Genomic DNA, 15,673 nt, shown 5'->3' on the forward strand with positions numbered 1-15,673 from the left:
TATAGTTATTAATTGTAAAACAAATGTTTTCATTCATCTAAATTTGAATTATATAAACAAATGAAATTCGACGATTATAAAAAACTTATTACTTCTCTCTCTATTATCTAAATTTATAGTATATTTAGAGATACAGTTTACAAAATATGAATACACATTGCATTATATATATTCACAATTACAAATTACATTTTATTGTAACTGATATTGCTTATTCTAATATACTGCACAGATACGAGGCAAACAGCTACTTTATTCAGGAAATAGTATCATATACAAGCATTGTTTTACATAATATTTATTATTATTTCAAATTCTTGTTTTATTTGCTATTTTTACGACGTTTTGCAATTCACCTCTTCAACGTCATTGTTAGCACAGTTAATTCATTACATAATTATTAATATATAATAATAATAAATCGGCGCATTCCCTTTGTATCGTTTCCAGTAGCATGTAGAAATTTATTGAACCACTCGCATATATTATATTTCACAATCCATCATTCGAGTCGAAAAAAAATTAATTAGTATTATTAAACAATTCTATACTATTATATAACGAATGTATGATCTTTTAATGATTGATACATACAATGATCTCTCAGCGTACAGTGAAACGTAAAAATTCTATGGAAGGAAATGAAACCAGTGTATGATGGCTACTTTCTTTTGTACTTCTTTAAACGCGCGCGCGCAGGCTAGTCTCAAGTACAGATAAGAAATACTAGCGTAAGATAAAATATACATGCCGTGATTTATCTATATTTGTGATAGTTTGTACACATACCCTCGATATTATTACAGACACAAAACCCAACATTAAATTGACACGTGTATTAAAATGTATTCAGCTGTGTAGTATCTTAATAATCATCGTTTATGTATATAAATCGCTATCACTATTGGAGCATGCATTGTGCATACATATCTCTTCATGTATATTGTAGTTACATGTATCCTATTTTCATTGAATCACGCGAAGTTAATTTAAATACAAAAGACATTAGAAGAAAAATATTTATTCTTGATTAAAAAACGCGCAGAACTTAGAAGAATTGCAATAAATTTATCGTTATTTATAGCATACCTTTCCTGCGGGTGACCCCTTGTAAGAATTAAAAAAATGACATTGCAGTTTGATTGTAATATACGAAGAGTCGCCATTAGATTTTTAGGAAACTATAAGGGAATCTTGGATTGATTTTAAAATTTTGTCAACAATGTTTCTTTACCCAATTTTTCCTTAGGGAAATTGAGACTGATTTTATTGATGATATCATTAGTTTTACTTTTCCAATTTTTCTTCTCGAGGTTTTGCACCTCCATAAATGGAACTGGTTTTACTCGATTCGGCCATTGCATTCACAGGTTCTTTAACAGTTCTTGGTTTCAGCTCCAAACGTTTCCTTCCAGAAGTGTCTAAAATAATCATTAAATATAATTAAATAAAAATAATATAGATGTAATAAAATTTGCTTTAGATATATGTAATATAAAATTTGTGGCATATGCATACTATGCCATATCTACATACCTGGAGGGGGAGCATCTTTTTGAAAAGATTCATCAGGGAAGGGTTTTCGATCTGGAGCAGTTGCACGCAATGGAGGTTTATTACTATATGTTCTGGTAGATGCACTTCGTGACCACTCACGATTTCCACCTGTCTCGTCATTGAATTGGCCATAATTGCCTCTATTACTTCTAGAATCCCATCTATCATTACTTGGTCTACTACCTCCTTGTGGGCCTCTATCACTGTATCCTGTATCAATAAAAATATTGGTCACATCAAGTAAAAGATTTAAAACAAACCAAGTTTTGTTTAACAATATAAGAAAGAGAGGAAACTTTTTGAGCATGTAAACATTAGCATTATATTTGCATAATATAAAATTTTTATCAATTAATATACATTCGACTATTACTATCATTTATGTTATGTGTCACTTACTGGAAAATGTAGATTTGCTATCAAAATCATCGCCGTATCCACTACGACCAGAATCTCGTCCTTTAAATCCACTTCCACCACCGCTGCCTCCACGACCTCTCCTGTCGAAGCCACCTCCTCGATCATTTCTCTTTCCTTCTGCTACATCAATCTTAATCAGGCATTTATCTACTTCTACCGCTCCATCCATTTCCAATGCTGCTTCCAGGTCAGCCAGGTCTTCAAACTCGACATAACAGAAGCCTTTAAATCTATAAATAAGATAAAGAATTAAACAATAATGTAATTAATATATATTGATACAACGAATATATTTCTTTTTCCTACAATTAATACTCACTTGTCGGTATCTCTGTCTTTAACCAATCTGATGACTTTGACATTAAGCTTCTCAAAGATTTTGTCGACATCACCTTGTACAATTCCATTTGGCAAATTTCCCACATATGCAGTATATGGAGGTTCTGTCGGTAACGGTTTTCTGCTACGGTGACCACTGGAATAATCTCTGAACATATAAAAAATTTTCATGAACAAAACATTTTACAATCGTTCTATAGGGTGTTTTGTGATATATTCTATAATATACATCTAAATTTATAAATCATTATATCTACAAAGTACAATTACATTCTTTGTTGCATTTAAAATTTAATTTTTCAAAGTTGAAAAAACTCAATAAAGTAGAATATTATTACTTTATTATTTGTACTATAGATTGGAAGGAAAGTAACATTGTTGTTGCTTTTTTACTTGTACCTTTTTTTGTTTCTAATAAATTTAAAGTCCTGTATTGAGAATATGACATTAGTTTTCTTCCAACCTATTATAAATGCGCGTTGGTGCAACTTGTCAAAGTAAATTTGTTAGCGCAGTAGTTAATAAGAAATCAGTTTCTTAATATATCAAGCACATTTGACTGCTTCTATAAAATTACATAGTTTGCTAAATATTCATAAATTATTACACATCCATGAAACAATTCAAATTTTGTAAAGATTTGACAGATCTTGTAAAGGATATGACAGGATATATGTCATGTCATTATTTTCCTATAGTTTTATTTTTGTCAATTGTATGCGTTTAGATTTAAGTCGAAAAGTGTATGAAATAAAATATTAGAATTACAAAAACACGTAAGAGCGTAATTCTTTAAATTAAAATATACAAATGCAGGATAGAGGCTCTTCTCAGTAAACGAGAAATATCAAGCCTCTCATTATTGCGTGCACTAGACTGCTTCACCGAAATTCGCGAATCACAGTGCCGTTGCACACCGTGCCTGATTACAATTGCACGAAAGTCTTCTCCCGCGCGTGCAGCGCACGTGTACCGTCCTCGACTTCGTAGCCTGTTTGCTGTAAATAACTGTCGCGGATCCTAACACGTCGTGTTGACGGTGAAGTTCGACACCGGCCAAAATAAAGCCGCGTGTCGAGAGTATCCCGCAAGGTGTTGCGCCGCACACACTCGCGCGTATATCTCAGCTCACCTTAACCTTAAAATTACGAGATATTCGCGAGAAACACACGCATCTTCGACGGCTAGATGAACCGCTTACACGTCGCGAGCGCACAATTGCCCGAGACTTTTCTGTTGGCATGACACTGCCATAAATACGATTGATACTTGCCTTGAATCGTCGTAACTACCTCGACCAGCCATATTGAATGCACGGAACTGACCGGGACCGCGTGAGTCGAATCAGTCACCGTATGCGCATCATGGCGCTCACGCTGATCATTTATTAGATGAGAAATTTCGAACCTACGCGCGTGAACTAGACGAATTCGACTTGGTGAAACCAGTATAATGACAGGTCTTATAAACCATAGTTTAGGCCTACGTAGACGGACTTGCTTAGCAGCATATAATGCATTGTACACAACAAATGAAAAATCGGACCAATCACGCGGCTAATATACAATACGTAGCAATACGGCTTCCTTCAAATTGGACACGTGATTGGCTGCTATGCGTACTGATGGTACCAATAAAAAAATGCTGTATTTTTTGGACATTTTCAATTGAGATTATATTTTTTTCAATGCTATTCTTTATCAGTGACATTCTTCTCATACAAATATACTGCAACTTTAATTTATAGTTTTCTCTTGTATATTTATACGTAATATTTACATACAAATATTAGTTGGTAACATACATTTATACTCATCACTTATTGCAAAATTTGATTTTATTCTTTAATCTTTTAGTCTTTATAGTTTATAAACTACATAAGTATTTTTTAAATCGAATCAATAGAATTAAATCTGTTAAAAAAATAAATAAGGAGTGAATGAATGAATATACAATATTCTCTTGTACAACATACTTGAGCATTGACTATCTGAGTTATACAACAAAACAAACTAATCTTTATGCAAGTGGAATCAAGACTAGTTTTGTTCTTATCGTTAAGAATATATAATAGTTTCAGTTTGTCATTGTCTACGTTTCATTTTCTTTTTTTTTTTTAGTTGCACATGTAACAGATGTTTTTGCAGGAATTTGTCACTGACTATTCTTATGAAATTAGAAGAGTAACATAAATAATAGTAGTATAATAATTTCAGCGAGAGTTAACATTTAAAATATGTTAGTAACTACTGTAATAGTGTATTGACTATTACAATGTTTTAATTATTATAATAGTTTATCTCTTATAAATACATGAATACATATAATTATTTGCTCTAAATCGTTAGAATCATTTAATTGCATCATTTATATGTATCCTGTAAATCTTGAGATTTATAAAATATTCGCAATGTCGAAATTTATGGCGCGATGTATTTGCTTATTATTATAGCTTAATAACGATAATATATTTCGTTTTTTAGAATTTCCAATCCCATGGCACACAAAGAACACCGTCACTCATAACAGAATAATAATGAGTAACCCAAAGCATAACGCCCTCGAGGGATGGTGCTAGATGTTTTTTGTATAAAAGCAGTCGCTCGCAGCATTGTATCATCAGATCTGGTGTGATGCTATCATCCTTGTTGAGTGCAGTTAAACCTAATTCTTTGATGGTTTTACGATGAAGTTCTCGTTCTACATGCTTTATGCTGCAACAGATATATATATAGGTAATAATAGCATCTGTACTAATCTAAATAATCAGAATGTATTTATTATATCTTTTTATGAAATGTCTTACTTATTATAATGATGTAATCTCTTTGTAGCCTCTTCTAAATTCTCAGTAATGAAATTCACCAAGAGAAAGCTTGGACATGATGATGGCACGATGAATTGTCCAGTCGGCGACAGCATCAATGGACCTGCTTCACTACAATAGAATCATCAAACACATTTATGGAAAGATATTTGCGTATACGAGATGGAATAATCGTCTACGAACGAAGGTATTTATATAGTAATACTAACGCTTCGATGACAATTTCGTAGGCCGATAGACTGTCTGGCCAAGAACTCGGATACTTTCTCTTGCCACGGTAATCTGAGAGTGTAGTCGTGAGTTGTCGTAATTGTCGTTCATACTGGCCGACCATCACTTTAGGCATGAATTTCCTGCACATATAGAGCACCCTGAACCTACATATAACTTGAATAATATGATTTATTACGCACCGTCGACCGACTTTAATATCGAGGAGTACTTGGGACACTGCCTTCTCAAATGCTGGCAATTTCAATAATACAGCGTCGTGATTTCTTACTTTTTATCAAAAGGGTTTAACACACGGAGGCAAATTTTTTGCATTGAAAAAATTGAACAATTTTACAACTTACATCGAGCCAATTGTGCCTGACTTCTCCAGAGTTTAGCATAACATTACCTTCCAGGCTGATACCAGTGTCGTTTGCGAATACGAGAGTCCGATTCTTTAACACCTCCATCGATTCTGGGTGGTGTTCGGCTAAAGCCTGGAAAGCTAATAAACAACCACGATAATGAGCGATATTCCAACCGCAGTCCCATATAATATTCTTTAAACCCAAAATACTGCACAATATCTTCTCCAATTTCTCCACTTCCTCCCTCATTGATCTGCATGCTTCCAACTTAACATGCACCTCATTGATGTGTTTGTCCAAATAAGCCCTAGTAAAAAAACACCAGTAAAAATATTATCAACAATATTATTGATATTATTTTAATGTTGCACATACTTTAACGTATCTGGTTCTGCATTAATCTTTCGTTTCATGATTATCGATGCATAAATGGGATCATCCTCCAATTCTGAGAAATCTATCCTTTCTCCATAATATGCACGTTGCCAAAATCTGGATTTGTACTTTGTGATAGAAGGCTTCTGTTCCTCAATTTTATCGACAAATGTCGTAGGTAGATCGCATGTTTTTAAAATAGATAGTATTGCTTGTCTTAGATCTTTTTCTTTCAATTGTATTTTCACAAGTGTAAATTTACCAGCTCTCACTTCTTTCTCATCTTTAGAGCGCAAGTAAAAGGGTAAAATGGTCGGCCGTATAGGTTGCTTCTGTTGCAGAGTTTCTAAGATTGAACTCAATTGCTTCAAAGAATTCTCATTCACTGTCTGTAAAAAAACAAATTATAATTAATAGAAATATACACATATATAACGTTATACAAACATGAGTCTGCAAATATTGAAAATTGTATATTATTGGAAAGAGAGAGACATTTTTTAATATTTAAATAATTTATTAAAGCTATAAATGTTATTTAACGTTATTCAAAATTGTGATAATAGAATATTAATTTATTATAAGTAAATAAATACAGAATAATGATAAAATTCATTATCAAATAAAAACAGACATGTAATTTTTCAGAAAGTGTTTAGATTCTATCGTTTATCATGCTAGGAATGAATCCTATTGGACTATTTATATCTCTCTTTGTTGATTTTGATAAATATTTTTATCAGAAGTTAGCTAATAGGGGGAGAAAAAATTTCTTTACGATTAAAAGGTTATAACTCGGAAAAAAGCGTAGAATATATACTGATAAAACTGAGTAAACATTTTAAGAACATTTTAAAAGTATAAAAAGAATAGAAAGTTGAAAATAAAAAGACAATATACTTTTAGTTCATCTATTAATTTATTGTTTTAAAAATTCTTTCGGAAAAATGGTATTTATACGCCAGAATATTTCCCATGTTCAAATTCATTATTTTTTTTTTTTTAATTTATATTTAAAATTCACTTTGGATGTGTGATTTATAATTTAAAAAGGAAATCTATTTATAATTTTATATGCTGCATTTTTCCTATATGTTAATATATGAGTATTCTGATTGCATCTTGCTATGTTCTCTATATATTACATTATGTGATACATAAAATTATAAATAGAATTGTTTTGAATTTTATCACGAATTATAAATTATTAAAAGTAGATTTAATCAAAGATAATACATAACGCTTTCTCGCATTTTTCGTTAATTCGATTAATATCCGTTTGGATTAAATTGTTGTGGTTGAAAACTATTATTTATACGCAAGTCGTATTTTAATTATATATACACACAGACGGATTTATCGTAATTAACTGTGTAATTTCCGATCGCGTTAGAAAAGCATATAATTATAAAACATATAAATATAATAAAACAAGATATAACAAGATATATAATAAAACAAGACATATAATATTAATTTTTTATTGCTCTCTCTCTCTCTATTTCATATATTAATAGTTTATACTCGGATATTAAAATTTTGTCAAATTCTCGATACATGTTAGAGAACGTGGCATTAATTTAATGTTCTCGATCCTTATTGTTAGATAAATATTATAACGATATGCATATTAAAACATTTTCACGAAAATATATAAGAAAAAAATGCTCGCTGTTTCTTTCAACCGAATCTTTGTTCTTTTTCAGATGATATAGATGTGAAATATCGACATAGATCACGTGACATTGCAATGTCTCAGCGCGGCCCTGTTCGCACGATCATCTCATTGATAAAGGTGAACAGCTGATTGCCAACGCGTGTGATAGCAGAACATTTATTCGCATAACCTTGCGCGCGCACGTGTGCACGCGTGCAAAGATCATCAAAAACATTTCGTCACAAATGCAACCATTTTCTCGGGTGTCTAAAAATAATATCGCGCGTATAATGTCACGCCACGTTAACTGCACTGCTGATTGATGTTTTATTCGCGTACACACCATGTATATCTTACGCATTTGAAACGAGATATACACGTCGTGACTGATGCGCGTGAGAAAAAGCAAGACAAAAGTGCGCAAACAACACATGCGATAGCAATTGTATTAATTCTGTTTTAATTATACTTTTTGCAAACTATGCATCTTTACTCTCTCTCTCTCTCTCTCTCTTTTTATGTAAACATAGTATTTTACTTTAAGTACAAAGAAGTATACAAGAGCATTATTGTTTTACATTTCAGATGACATATATGTGTATTCAGGAAAACGAAAGGAGAAAGGACAAAGAAAAAATTCAACTAAAGCCGAGTGGACTTCGTCTTATATCGAAAAGATACAAAAGAACTTGTCACTTGTCGCGATCGCTATTTCAAACGTCTCGAACGCGAGATACACTTAGAGTAGCTGTCAGCTGTCAAATTAAAATTCGACAAAATGCTCACCCTTTGTGTGGGATACTGGCCAAAGAGGTCGGGATGAACAGTGAAATAAAAAGGCCTCAGTGCGGTGGAAACTTCGCCGGTGCTCAGGGCCCTTACCGCGTCCCTCCTGCAAAAGCTGTCAAGAAAGAGCTGTCAGTTCCGGAGATCAGGTTGCCATAATTATTATATTATCGCGAAAATTAAAAAGAATCAGGCTTCGAGAAAGTGACTTGTTTCCATTACCATCTCCCGAGCGTCGTACAGTACATTTTTTCGCTCGCCGTTACGGCCGTTACTATCGCAGCTCTCTCATGTCACGGATCTTCCTCTTATTTACAGATATATCTCTGTCCCTCTTTTCTTTCTTCCTTTATTCTTCTTTTCGAACGTTTTATACCCGGGGAAAAAAAATGTCGGGTACAGTACGTTGTCGCGCCTCGATGACCATCAATTGACCGTCATAATGTACTGTCAAAAATACACGACACGTATCGATATGTACTTGCGCTCAACTACTGCGATGATGCGCCTGGATGACCGCTGATAATATACAAAACAATGCGAACGCGACGGTGGTGAACTTGAAAGACTGATCCAATTGTTGGGTACCACACGTCGGTAAGTTAAACTAGCAGAACAGCTGAGTACCATATATACGACGATGGTTTCATCGGAGGCGATTTTGTTCTTCCTAATCCGACATTTATTTCCCTTCCGAGCTCTGTTTCTCAGCTGATTATTAAATAAATAATAATATAACGTGAAATCGGTGATCTCTAGAAGACAACATATAGTTGCTTAAGAGAATTTTCTCTCACAAACAAATAATAGAGAATGAACGAAGTGAGCAATTTACATCTATTGACGTTTCGAAATGTCATTTATCTAACGCAGTCACACAAAGTAAATGAGGCTAGTGCCTACATTCGCGCGTTGAAGGGAGGAAAGAATCCTAATTGAATCCCGAGCTAATCTCTTATCAATCTCGCGTATCCGTATCCGTTGATTGGTATCAATTGATATCGGCGCCCGTTCAGCATTGAACATTGAACCGCGCGCCTGCCAATCGCGCAGACTATCGTATCGGAATAGCGCAATCATATCGGACAACGGCGACTGATTTAACGATAAAGGATGATAAAAAACGTTATTCTGTGCAGTAGCCACGGCTGCCACGCGATCATTACGTCGGCTTATTATCGCGGATCGCGAATACCGCCGCGTCAGTAGAAGACGCGGATCGCACATGAGATACATTTACGCTTCAGTTTGACAGCTGCCGCATCTGCAACTGTCTGCAACGCAGAGCTTCGTTTGTCGTCCAAGAACTACGGATACACGAGAATAAGTTGCGGAATAGATCTCGCATAATTGAATTATTAACGAATAATAGTGAATCAAGTTAGTCCAAGTATCGTTGCGCATCGCTTCCTGTATTTTAATGGTAAATAACCTTGTTACTTCGTTGCAAAATGTCATTAGTCGCCACGTGATTGATCGTGTGCCTCGCAAAATTTTTCACGTTAAGATTCATCCTTATTACGGTATCGTCATCGTGTGAGAAACGACCGATTGATTGATTATTTTTTTCAGTGATATCCTTGTGTTGTTGATGATCGTTGGAGTGACCTATACACATATGTTAAGCGAAATCTCGTATTGCTTTTCCGCTCATATAACGCACAATCTTTGTCCACGTGAGGAACGTGAATAATGCATTTCGTCGTGTTTTTTGCTACGATGCATTTTCTAATAGCATATTTTCTTTGAGCGACATGGAGTGCGACACTTCCCTGTGATTTACGATTGTTATTTCGGATTTATGGATATGATATGATCAATACGTGTAAGTAACACTCTTTTGGATTGTTGTGTCAATATTGTCAGCTATAGTGCGTCGGGATGTGTTGTAATAGTTGTTGCTATTTTACAGAAGAGATAAAACATTTTGAAGACAATTATTAGGGATCCATGTATAATAAATATGTACTGACGTGTTCTGCAGCGTGTGGAATCCTTGTTGGTATCTGTTTACTTCGTCGTTTATTTGGATTGTATTTTTGTCTTTGTAATACAATTTAATATTACAGCTAAGGTGACACTTGGTTTTGTCATGCGGAATAGATCAGTCAGTATAATCTTTGGGTCCCTTGTCTTATGGGCTGTGGCTACATACTTTTTATTTTTGGATCAACAATCAGTTGGCAAGGATCAGGATAAGGTAAAAGACATAAAATACTACAATATGTTAAAATCTATTCTAAGAAAATGTATAGTAATAACTATATATATATTTTCGTCCTTATACTCTTAGGATAAACTGTCAAATCAAATTAGCAGATTGGAAAAACAAGTGAAACAACAGATAATTATAAATCAGGAGCTTCTTGAAGGAATCAATGAGAGTAAACGTCGTAAGAGTAAGCCTAATTTAAAAAAAATTTACGCTATATATATACTACAAAAAATAAATAAAAAACAATATATATGATTTGTTATTTTAGAAGAATATGAAAAATCAAATGCTGCCCAATTACCAATAAATGAAATTGAGACAGACAAGTACAAAAAACAAGGAGTCAACAAATTTGACAGCATTTTGTTGCAAAAGATTGAGAATAACATTGATCAGAGAAAATCTAAAAGTGAACAGAAGCCAACACATGATACCATCTTATCTGTAATATATATAAATTAATCTATATAATAATAATAATCGTACAAAATCATTTTATCAATTTCAATAATATTCATAAATATATGATTTTTATTATATCTTGGAAATGTCTAATTTTCACATTTCTATTTTTCAATAGACAGAGGCAACTCACGAGAGCACTACTCTAAAGCAAAAACTACCTGATGGATCTCCAATAATAGCTGTTTTAGTTGTTTCTTGTAATCGTATTACGGTAGACCGGTGTTTAAACCAATTAATAAAATTAAGACCTAGTAAAGAACAATTCCCAATAGTTGTATCGCAAGACTGTGATCATCGACAAACTGCTGATGTCATAGCAAGATATGGAAACCAGTTACTACATATAAAGGTATATTGCATAATTTATAAGTATATTGTCATACTCATCATATAAGAACTTTTGATTCTATTTCAGTGATAGATTATATGCTTTAACTTATATTCTTCTATGATGAAACTATTACAATCTTTATGATCATTTCAGCAACCTGATCAATCTGATATTGAAATACCACCCAAAGAAAAGAAATTTAGAGGATACTTTAAAATCGCACGTCACTATAAATGGGCGTTAAATCAAGTATTTGTAAAGCTTGGATATAGTACTGCAATTATTGTTGAAGGTTAGATACTATTTGATTAATAGTCAAATCTTTATAAGCATAAAATTTGAACAAATATTTTATATAACAAACATGATAAATCTCCATGAGATAATATTTGGATGAGATTAATTTATTTATGTGTTTTTCATATAGATGACTTGGACATTGCTCCAGACTTTTATGAGTACTTCCTGGGGACTTATCCCCTATTAGTAAATGATAGCTCTCTATGGTGTGTGTCTGCGTGGAATGATAATGGTAAAGCTGGCTTGGTGGATGAGCATGCGCCACATTTACTTTATAGGACAGATTTCTTTCCTGGCTTGGGTTGGATGCTCACGCGCGATTTATGGTTGGAGCTTGCATCAAAATGGCCAAAATCGTGAGTATAATTTTATTGTATATACACATATATTTATTTTTACTTATGGTTAAGTTATTTATCATTGATATATTCTTGATAATGCGCTCACCTTTCTGATATATTTTTTGTTTATGTACAGATATTGGGATGATTGGATAAGGCAGCCTGAACAGCGAAAGAATAGAGCTTGCATCCGCCCGGAAATATCGCGAACCAGGACATTTGGCAAACTCGGAGTTAGCAAGTAATTATCTTATGTATTTTTCATTTTCTTTATATATTATATTTTCATTTAAAAAAACACTACCATACAGATATACCAATCTTATAATTTGAGACTAATTAGTATAATTTGAGTAAATTGTATGGACACTACAAAATTTGTTTTATTTCTAGTGGCTTATTCTTTGAAAAACATTTAAAATACATCAAGCTGAATGAACAATTTGTGCCTTTCACCAAGATGAATCTATCCTACTTGCTAAAAGTAAGGAAGCGAGTATTAAATTTGCATGTATAAATTATTGTATATTGAATAAAAAAAGTGCATGTATAAATTATTATATAATTCCCACAGGATAATTACGATATAGCTTTCGTCAACCAAGTATACCAGTCAACAGTGGTTAGCTATACAGAATTGAAGAGTGGAAACATAGTTGCTCCTGGTCCAGTACGGATACCTTATTACACTCGTCAATCGTTTAAAAATACCACCAAACTGCTTGGTTTAATGGACGATTTCAGGGTAATATATCTTTTTAATTAGGATTCATATTTCATTTTAAAAGATATTCGAAATTCTGTAATTTCTTTGACATTACAGAGCGGTGTACCTAGATCTGGATATCGTGGCGTGGTGACATTTTTCTATAATGGGAGGCGTGTGCATTTAGCACCAAGTGCAAACTGGAGTGGTTACGATATTACATGGAGCTAACACATGATAATGCTTTACAGAGACTTGTAGATTGCATAAGAATATTGTGCATTTCTTCTTTCATATTCGACAGATTAAGTGAATATATTGGTTGAGATTAAGTGACAATGAAATATGTATTTATGACTATGACGTACTGCTGTATATTCCTCAGAATTATAACCGGTATTACATTTTTCGTGAGACCGGTTTTAAATGATCTTTCTTGCAGAAAATGTGACATATTTCAATAGTATATATATATATAATGGTATATATATATATATAACGTATATATATGTATTTTTCAAAAATTACATCCATTGTTTTTTGAATGACTGATAAAGAGAATTATTGTCAATGTAAAATGGATCATGCCTCATGTATATAAAATGCCGCAGTAATATTGACAAAGCAATACTATTTTGATTAGTTACTAGGCATCTTCCAAAACGAGAATGTGTTGATATATTTTTGCTCCTTTTATGACGATTAGTTTTGTTATAAAGTTATGTGACATAAAGTAATGAAATAATTTTATCGAAAAACTCAATCAAATTCTATCTCCTTATCTCTCTTTCTTATCCTGTTATCCCTAAGCTATATATTCACTTTGTCTGTCCTATAATCTGCCTTAACTTAATTTAAACCGATTTTTATATATACAATGCTTAAAATCTGACTAAATGCAAAAATAATTTTTAAAATATAATATTAATATAAATTTCTGTCATAATATATTTATATTTTAATATTTGGGTAATTATATTAGTTTTTTGTGATTATAAATGTTTATATATATAATTGAGGAAACAAGCAAAAATAGTATATTATAGTGCTCTATATTTATATTTGTACAAGGTATAACAACAATAATCAAGCGCCTTATCACTTATATATTTTGTTGTTCACAAATTTATATTCACAAGATATTATACAATAGCAAATTCTATTCATTTCATTTGAAACAAACGTTTCTACAGCATTCGGAAGCGTACTGCAAATCGCATACGCTCGATTCCTTAATAATAATTATCTAATTATTTGATGAATCTTGCGAATATAACTTTTACAGCGCGACCAAAGTACTAATGATATCTATCAAGAGATTTAAGATTTATACCAAAAGCGATTGCTGTATTTCGACTTCTCACGTGGTATGTCAGCTGATAGTCCAGGAGTTGGATCTGGATATGTTATAGGCTCATCCCTCGGCGGTGGTCGCGGTCTCGATGTATCGTGCACTTTGGCCTCGCAAAAGTATCCAAAAGGTGGACGTTCTATATTCATATTTTTAAGAACGCAGTCGTCCAAAGCAGCTTGTGTTTTCCGGCATCTAAGTGACATTTATGTTATATCGTTATATTATCATGAACAAAAAGAGACTTAACATAGTTTCTCCTTTTCACAACATGCAAACATAGTAGAATATAAAATAACGTACGGAGTCAACTCCAGTGTTCCCGTTGATCTCTCGAGACAATACATGTACGCATTAAAATCTTCCAGGCAGTTCTTCTTCATTTTTTTAAGAACATCCAGTGCACAAGCAGTCACATTTTTCCCCTCATTGAGGCAACGACGTGGATCACCTTCTTCTTCTCTACATAACATAAATTCCTGAAGAAGAGACAAGTTTTTCATAATGAGGTGACGATATATTTTCAATATACTTTTTAAATTGCAAAAATAATTCTATAACTTCAAAAATTGGATTTTTTAAATCAGATATGATTATTTATATATATTCACAGAATAATTTATATTGCGCATTGCACATGATATTAAATCCAACTGTATATATAATTTGTGATTATTATAATTTGTGAAACTTAATTTATATATAAATTATATATTATTTCCAGAAATATATCGAAACTAGCAATCGAAGAAACGGAATATTTCGAAGAGAAGAGAGGAATCGCATGTAGATGAAATTACTATTTACATGTCAAACGTTACTGCAGGAACTTGGAACATTATGTAAGCCTTCGGAGAGATGACTAGACAAGCGGATAAATGTAAATATCGTTGCGAGATTCGGTCATTAGGTAACTCACATTGTTGTACCATTCGCAGGCCTTGCCGATATAAACGGATGCGGTTTGCAGCACCGGCCAGCTAACATTCAGCTCCTGAACGTTTAGCTCGCTCTCCTCGGGCAGTACGGTCTTCGCCGTCGCAGCCATATTTCCTTATAGCAGCTCTCCGCCGAGGTGGCTTGTCATTCGCGACGTCAGTCACCGATCGTACGAGACGTCTCGATCGACGAAACTTCTCGACGTGATTTTTTCAATACGAAATCGCAAAATGCATTACACGCACATAAACACGATCCAGGAACGTAAAGGTAACCTAACATCGAGTGCAGTTTCGCGCGGAGATCGATATCGTCGTGACCATTCGATTTCGATTCTTGTGACTTATCGATACTCGCTTCGATTATTCAAAAAAATGGGAAAAGTGCACCGCACGCGCATCAAGCGTCACGAGGCAAGGTATCGCAGGAAAATTTATTATTGGAAGGTATTTATGAATAGCGATAAATTATAATTGTACTCAA

At 33.2% G+C, this 15,673-nt stretch overlaps 4 protein-coding genes across 8 annotated transcripts; 1 reads left to right on the forward strand and 3 right to left on the reverse strand.

Moving 5' to 3' along the window:
- Positions 1-233: 233 nt before the first annotated feature.
- LOC115242080 (eukaryotic translation initiation factor 4H-like) lies at positions 234-3,826 on the reverse strand. Of its 2 annotated transcripts, XM_029818123.1 has the most exons (6): positions 3,449-3,581; positions 2,716-2,744; positions 2,297-2,464; positions 1,957-2,207; positions 1,537-1,767; positions 234-1,421 (listed from the first exon to the last, which is right to left on the reverse strand). In XM_029818123.1, the coding sequence occupies exons 1-6, from the start codon at positions 3,557-3,559 to the stop codon at positions 1,288-1,290; spliced, it is 924 nt and encodes a 307-aa protein (XP_029673983.1). In that variant the 5' UTR covers positions 3,560-3,581; the 3' UTR covers positions 234-1,287. The 2 variants fall into 2 exon arrangements, with proteins under 2 accessions (XP_029673983.1, XP_029673984.1); XM_029818124.1 differs by lacking the exons at positions 2,716-2,744; positions 3,449-3,581 and adding an exon at positions 3,590-3,826.
- Positions 3,827-4,416: 590 nt separating this feature from the next.
- On the reverse strand, positions 4,417-9,040 carry LOC115242083 (T-cell activation inhibitor, mitochondrial). The gene is made up of 8 exons (XM_029818134.1): positions 8,765-9,040; positions 8,543-8,657; positions 6,100-6,488; positions 5,715-6,031; positions 5,557-5,644; positions 5,353-5,496; positions 5,123-5,254; positions 4,417-5,030 (listed from the first exon to the last, which is right to left on the reverse strand). The coding sequence occupies exons 1-8, from the start codon at positions 8,788-8,790 to the stop codon at positions 4,796-4,798; spliced, it is 1,446 nt and encodes a 481-aa protein (XP_029673994.1). The 5' UTR covers positions 8,791-9,040; the 3' UTR covers positions 4,417-4,795.
- On the forward strand, positions 8,948-13,658 carry LOC115242079 (alpha-1,3-mannosyl-glycoprotein 2-beta-N-acetylglucosaminyltransferase). Of its 4 annotated transcripts, none has more exons than XM_029818120.1 (13): positions 8,948-9,139; positions 10,115-10,367; positions 10,455-10,544; positions 10,612-10,742; positions 10,836-10,941; positions 11,026-11,201; positions 11,338-11,571; positions 11,707-11,845; positions 11,981-12,209; positions 12,331-12,435; positions 12,588-12,678; positions 12,769-12,939; positions 13,018-13,658. In XM_029818120.1, the coding sequence occupies exons 3-13, from the start codon at positions 10,493-10,495 to the stop codon at positions 13,129-13,131; spliced, it is 1,548 nt and encodes a 515-aa protein (XP_029673980.1). In that variant the 5' UTR covers positions 8,948-9,139; positions 10,115-10,367; positions 10,455-10,492; the 3' UTR covers positions 13,132-13,658. The 4 variants fall into 4 exon arrangements, with proteins under 4 accessions (XP_029673980.1, XP_029673979.1, XP_029673978.1 ...); XM_029818119.1 differs by lacking the exon at positions 8,948-9,139 and adding an exon at positions 9,172-9,364; XM_029818118.1 differs by lacking the exon at positions 8,948-9,139 and adding an exon at positions 9,389-9,965.
- Positions 13,659-13,933: 275 nt separating this feature from the next.
- Positions 13,934-15,504, reverse strand: LOC115242082 (NADH dehydrogenase [ubiquinone] 1 alpha subcomplex subunit 8). Its single transcript, XM_029818133.1, has 3 exons — positions 15,171-15,504; positions 14,555-14,730; positions 13,934-14,446 (listed from the first exon to the last, which is right to left on the reverse strand). The coding sequence occupies exons 1-3, from the start codon at positions 15,297-15,299 to the stop codon at positions 14,221-14,223; spliced, it is 531 nt and encodes a 176-aa protein (XP_029673993.1). The 5' UTR covers positions 15,300-15,504; the 3' UTR covers positions 13,934-14,220.
- Between the last annotated feature and the right edge of the window lie 169 nt (positions 15,505-15,673).

Source organism: Formica exsecta, unplaced genomic scaffold, assembly GCF_003651465.1.
Source record: "Formica exsecta isolate Colony F162 unplaced genomic scaffold, ASM365146v1 scaffold562, whole genome shotgun sequence".
Taxonomy (NCBI): domain Eukaryota; kingdom Metazoa; phylum Arthropoda; class Insecta; order Hymenoptera; family Formicidae; genus Formica; species Formica exsecta.

Excerpts from the sequence above, each read along its gene's own strand:
- LOC115242080 (XM_029818123.1), bottom strand. The coding sequence starts at position 3,559 with ATGCCAACAGAAAAGTCTCGGGCAATTGTGCGCTCGCGACGTGTAAGC. Across the intron at positions 2,465-2,715 it reads TTTATTAGAAACAAAAAAAG|AGATTATTCCAGTGGTCACC; the intron begins GTACAAGTAAAA and ends TTATATGTTCAG. Across the intron at positions 1,422-1,536 it reads AAAAGATGCTCCCCCTCCAG|ACACTTCTGGAAGGAAACGT; the intron begins GTATGTAGATAT and ends TGATTATTTTAG.
- LOC115242083 (XM_029818134.1), bottom strand. The coding sequence starts at position 8,790 with ATGTACTGTACGACGCTCGGGAGATG. Across the intron at positions 5,497-5,556 it reads GATATTAAAGTCGGTCGACG|GAAATTCATGCCTAAAGTGA; the intron begins GTGCGTAATAAA and ends CTATATGTGCAG. Across the intron at positions 5,031-5,122 it reads AGATTACATCATTATAATAA|CATAAAGCATGTAGAACGAG; the intron begins GTAAGACATTTC and ends TATCTGTTGCAG.
- LOC115242079 (XM_029818120.1), top strand. The coding sequence starts at position 10,493 with ATGTATAATAAATATGTACTGACGTGTTCTGCAGCGTGTGGAATCCTT. Across the intron at positions 10,743-10,835 it reads TTGGCAAGGATCAGGATAAG|GATAAACTGTCAAATCAAAT; the intron begins GTAAAAGACATA and ends TTATACTCTTAG. Across the intron at positions 12,436-12,587 it reads GGCAAACTCGGAGTTAGCAA|TGGCTTATTCTTTGAAAAAC; the intron begins GTAATTATCTTA and ends TTTTATTTCTAG.
- LOC115242082 (XM_029818133.1), bottom strand. The coding sequence starts at position 15,299 with ATGGCTGCGACGGCGAAGACCGTACTGCCCGAGGAGAGCGAGCTAAAC. Across the intron at positions 14,731-15,170 it reads CCTGCGAATGGTACAACAAT|GAATTTATGTTATGTAGAGA; the intron begins GTGAGTTACCTA and ends TCTCTTCTTCAG. Across the intron at positions 14,447-14,554 it reads GGAACACTGGAGTTGACTCC|ATGCCGGAAAACACAAGCTG; the intron begins GTACGTTATTTT and ends AATGTCACTTAG.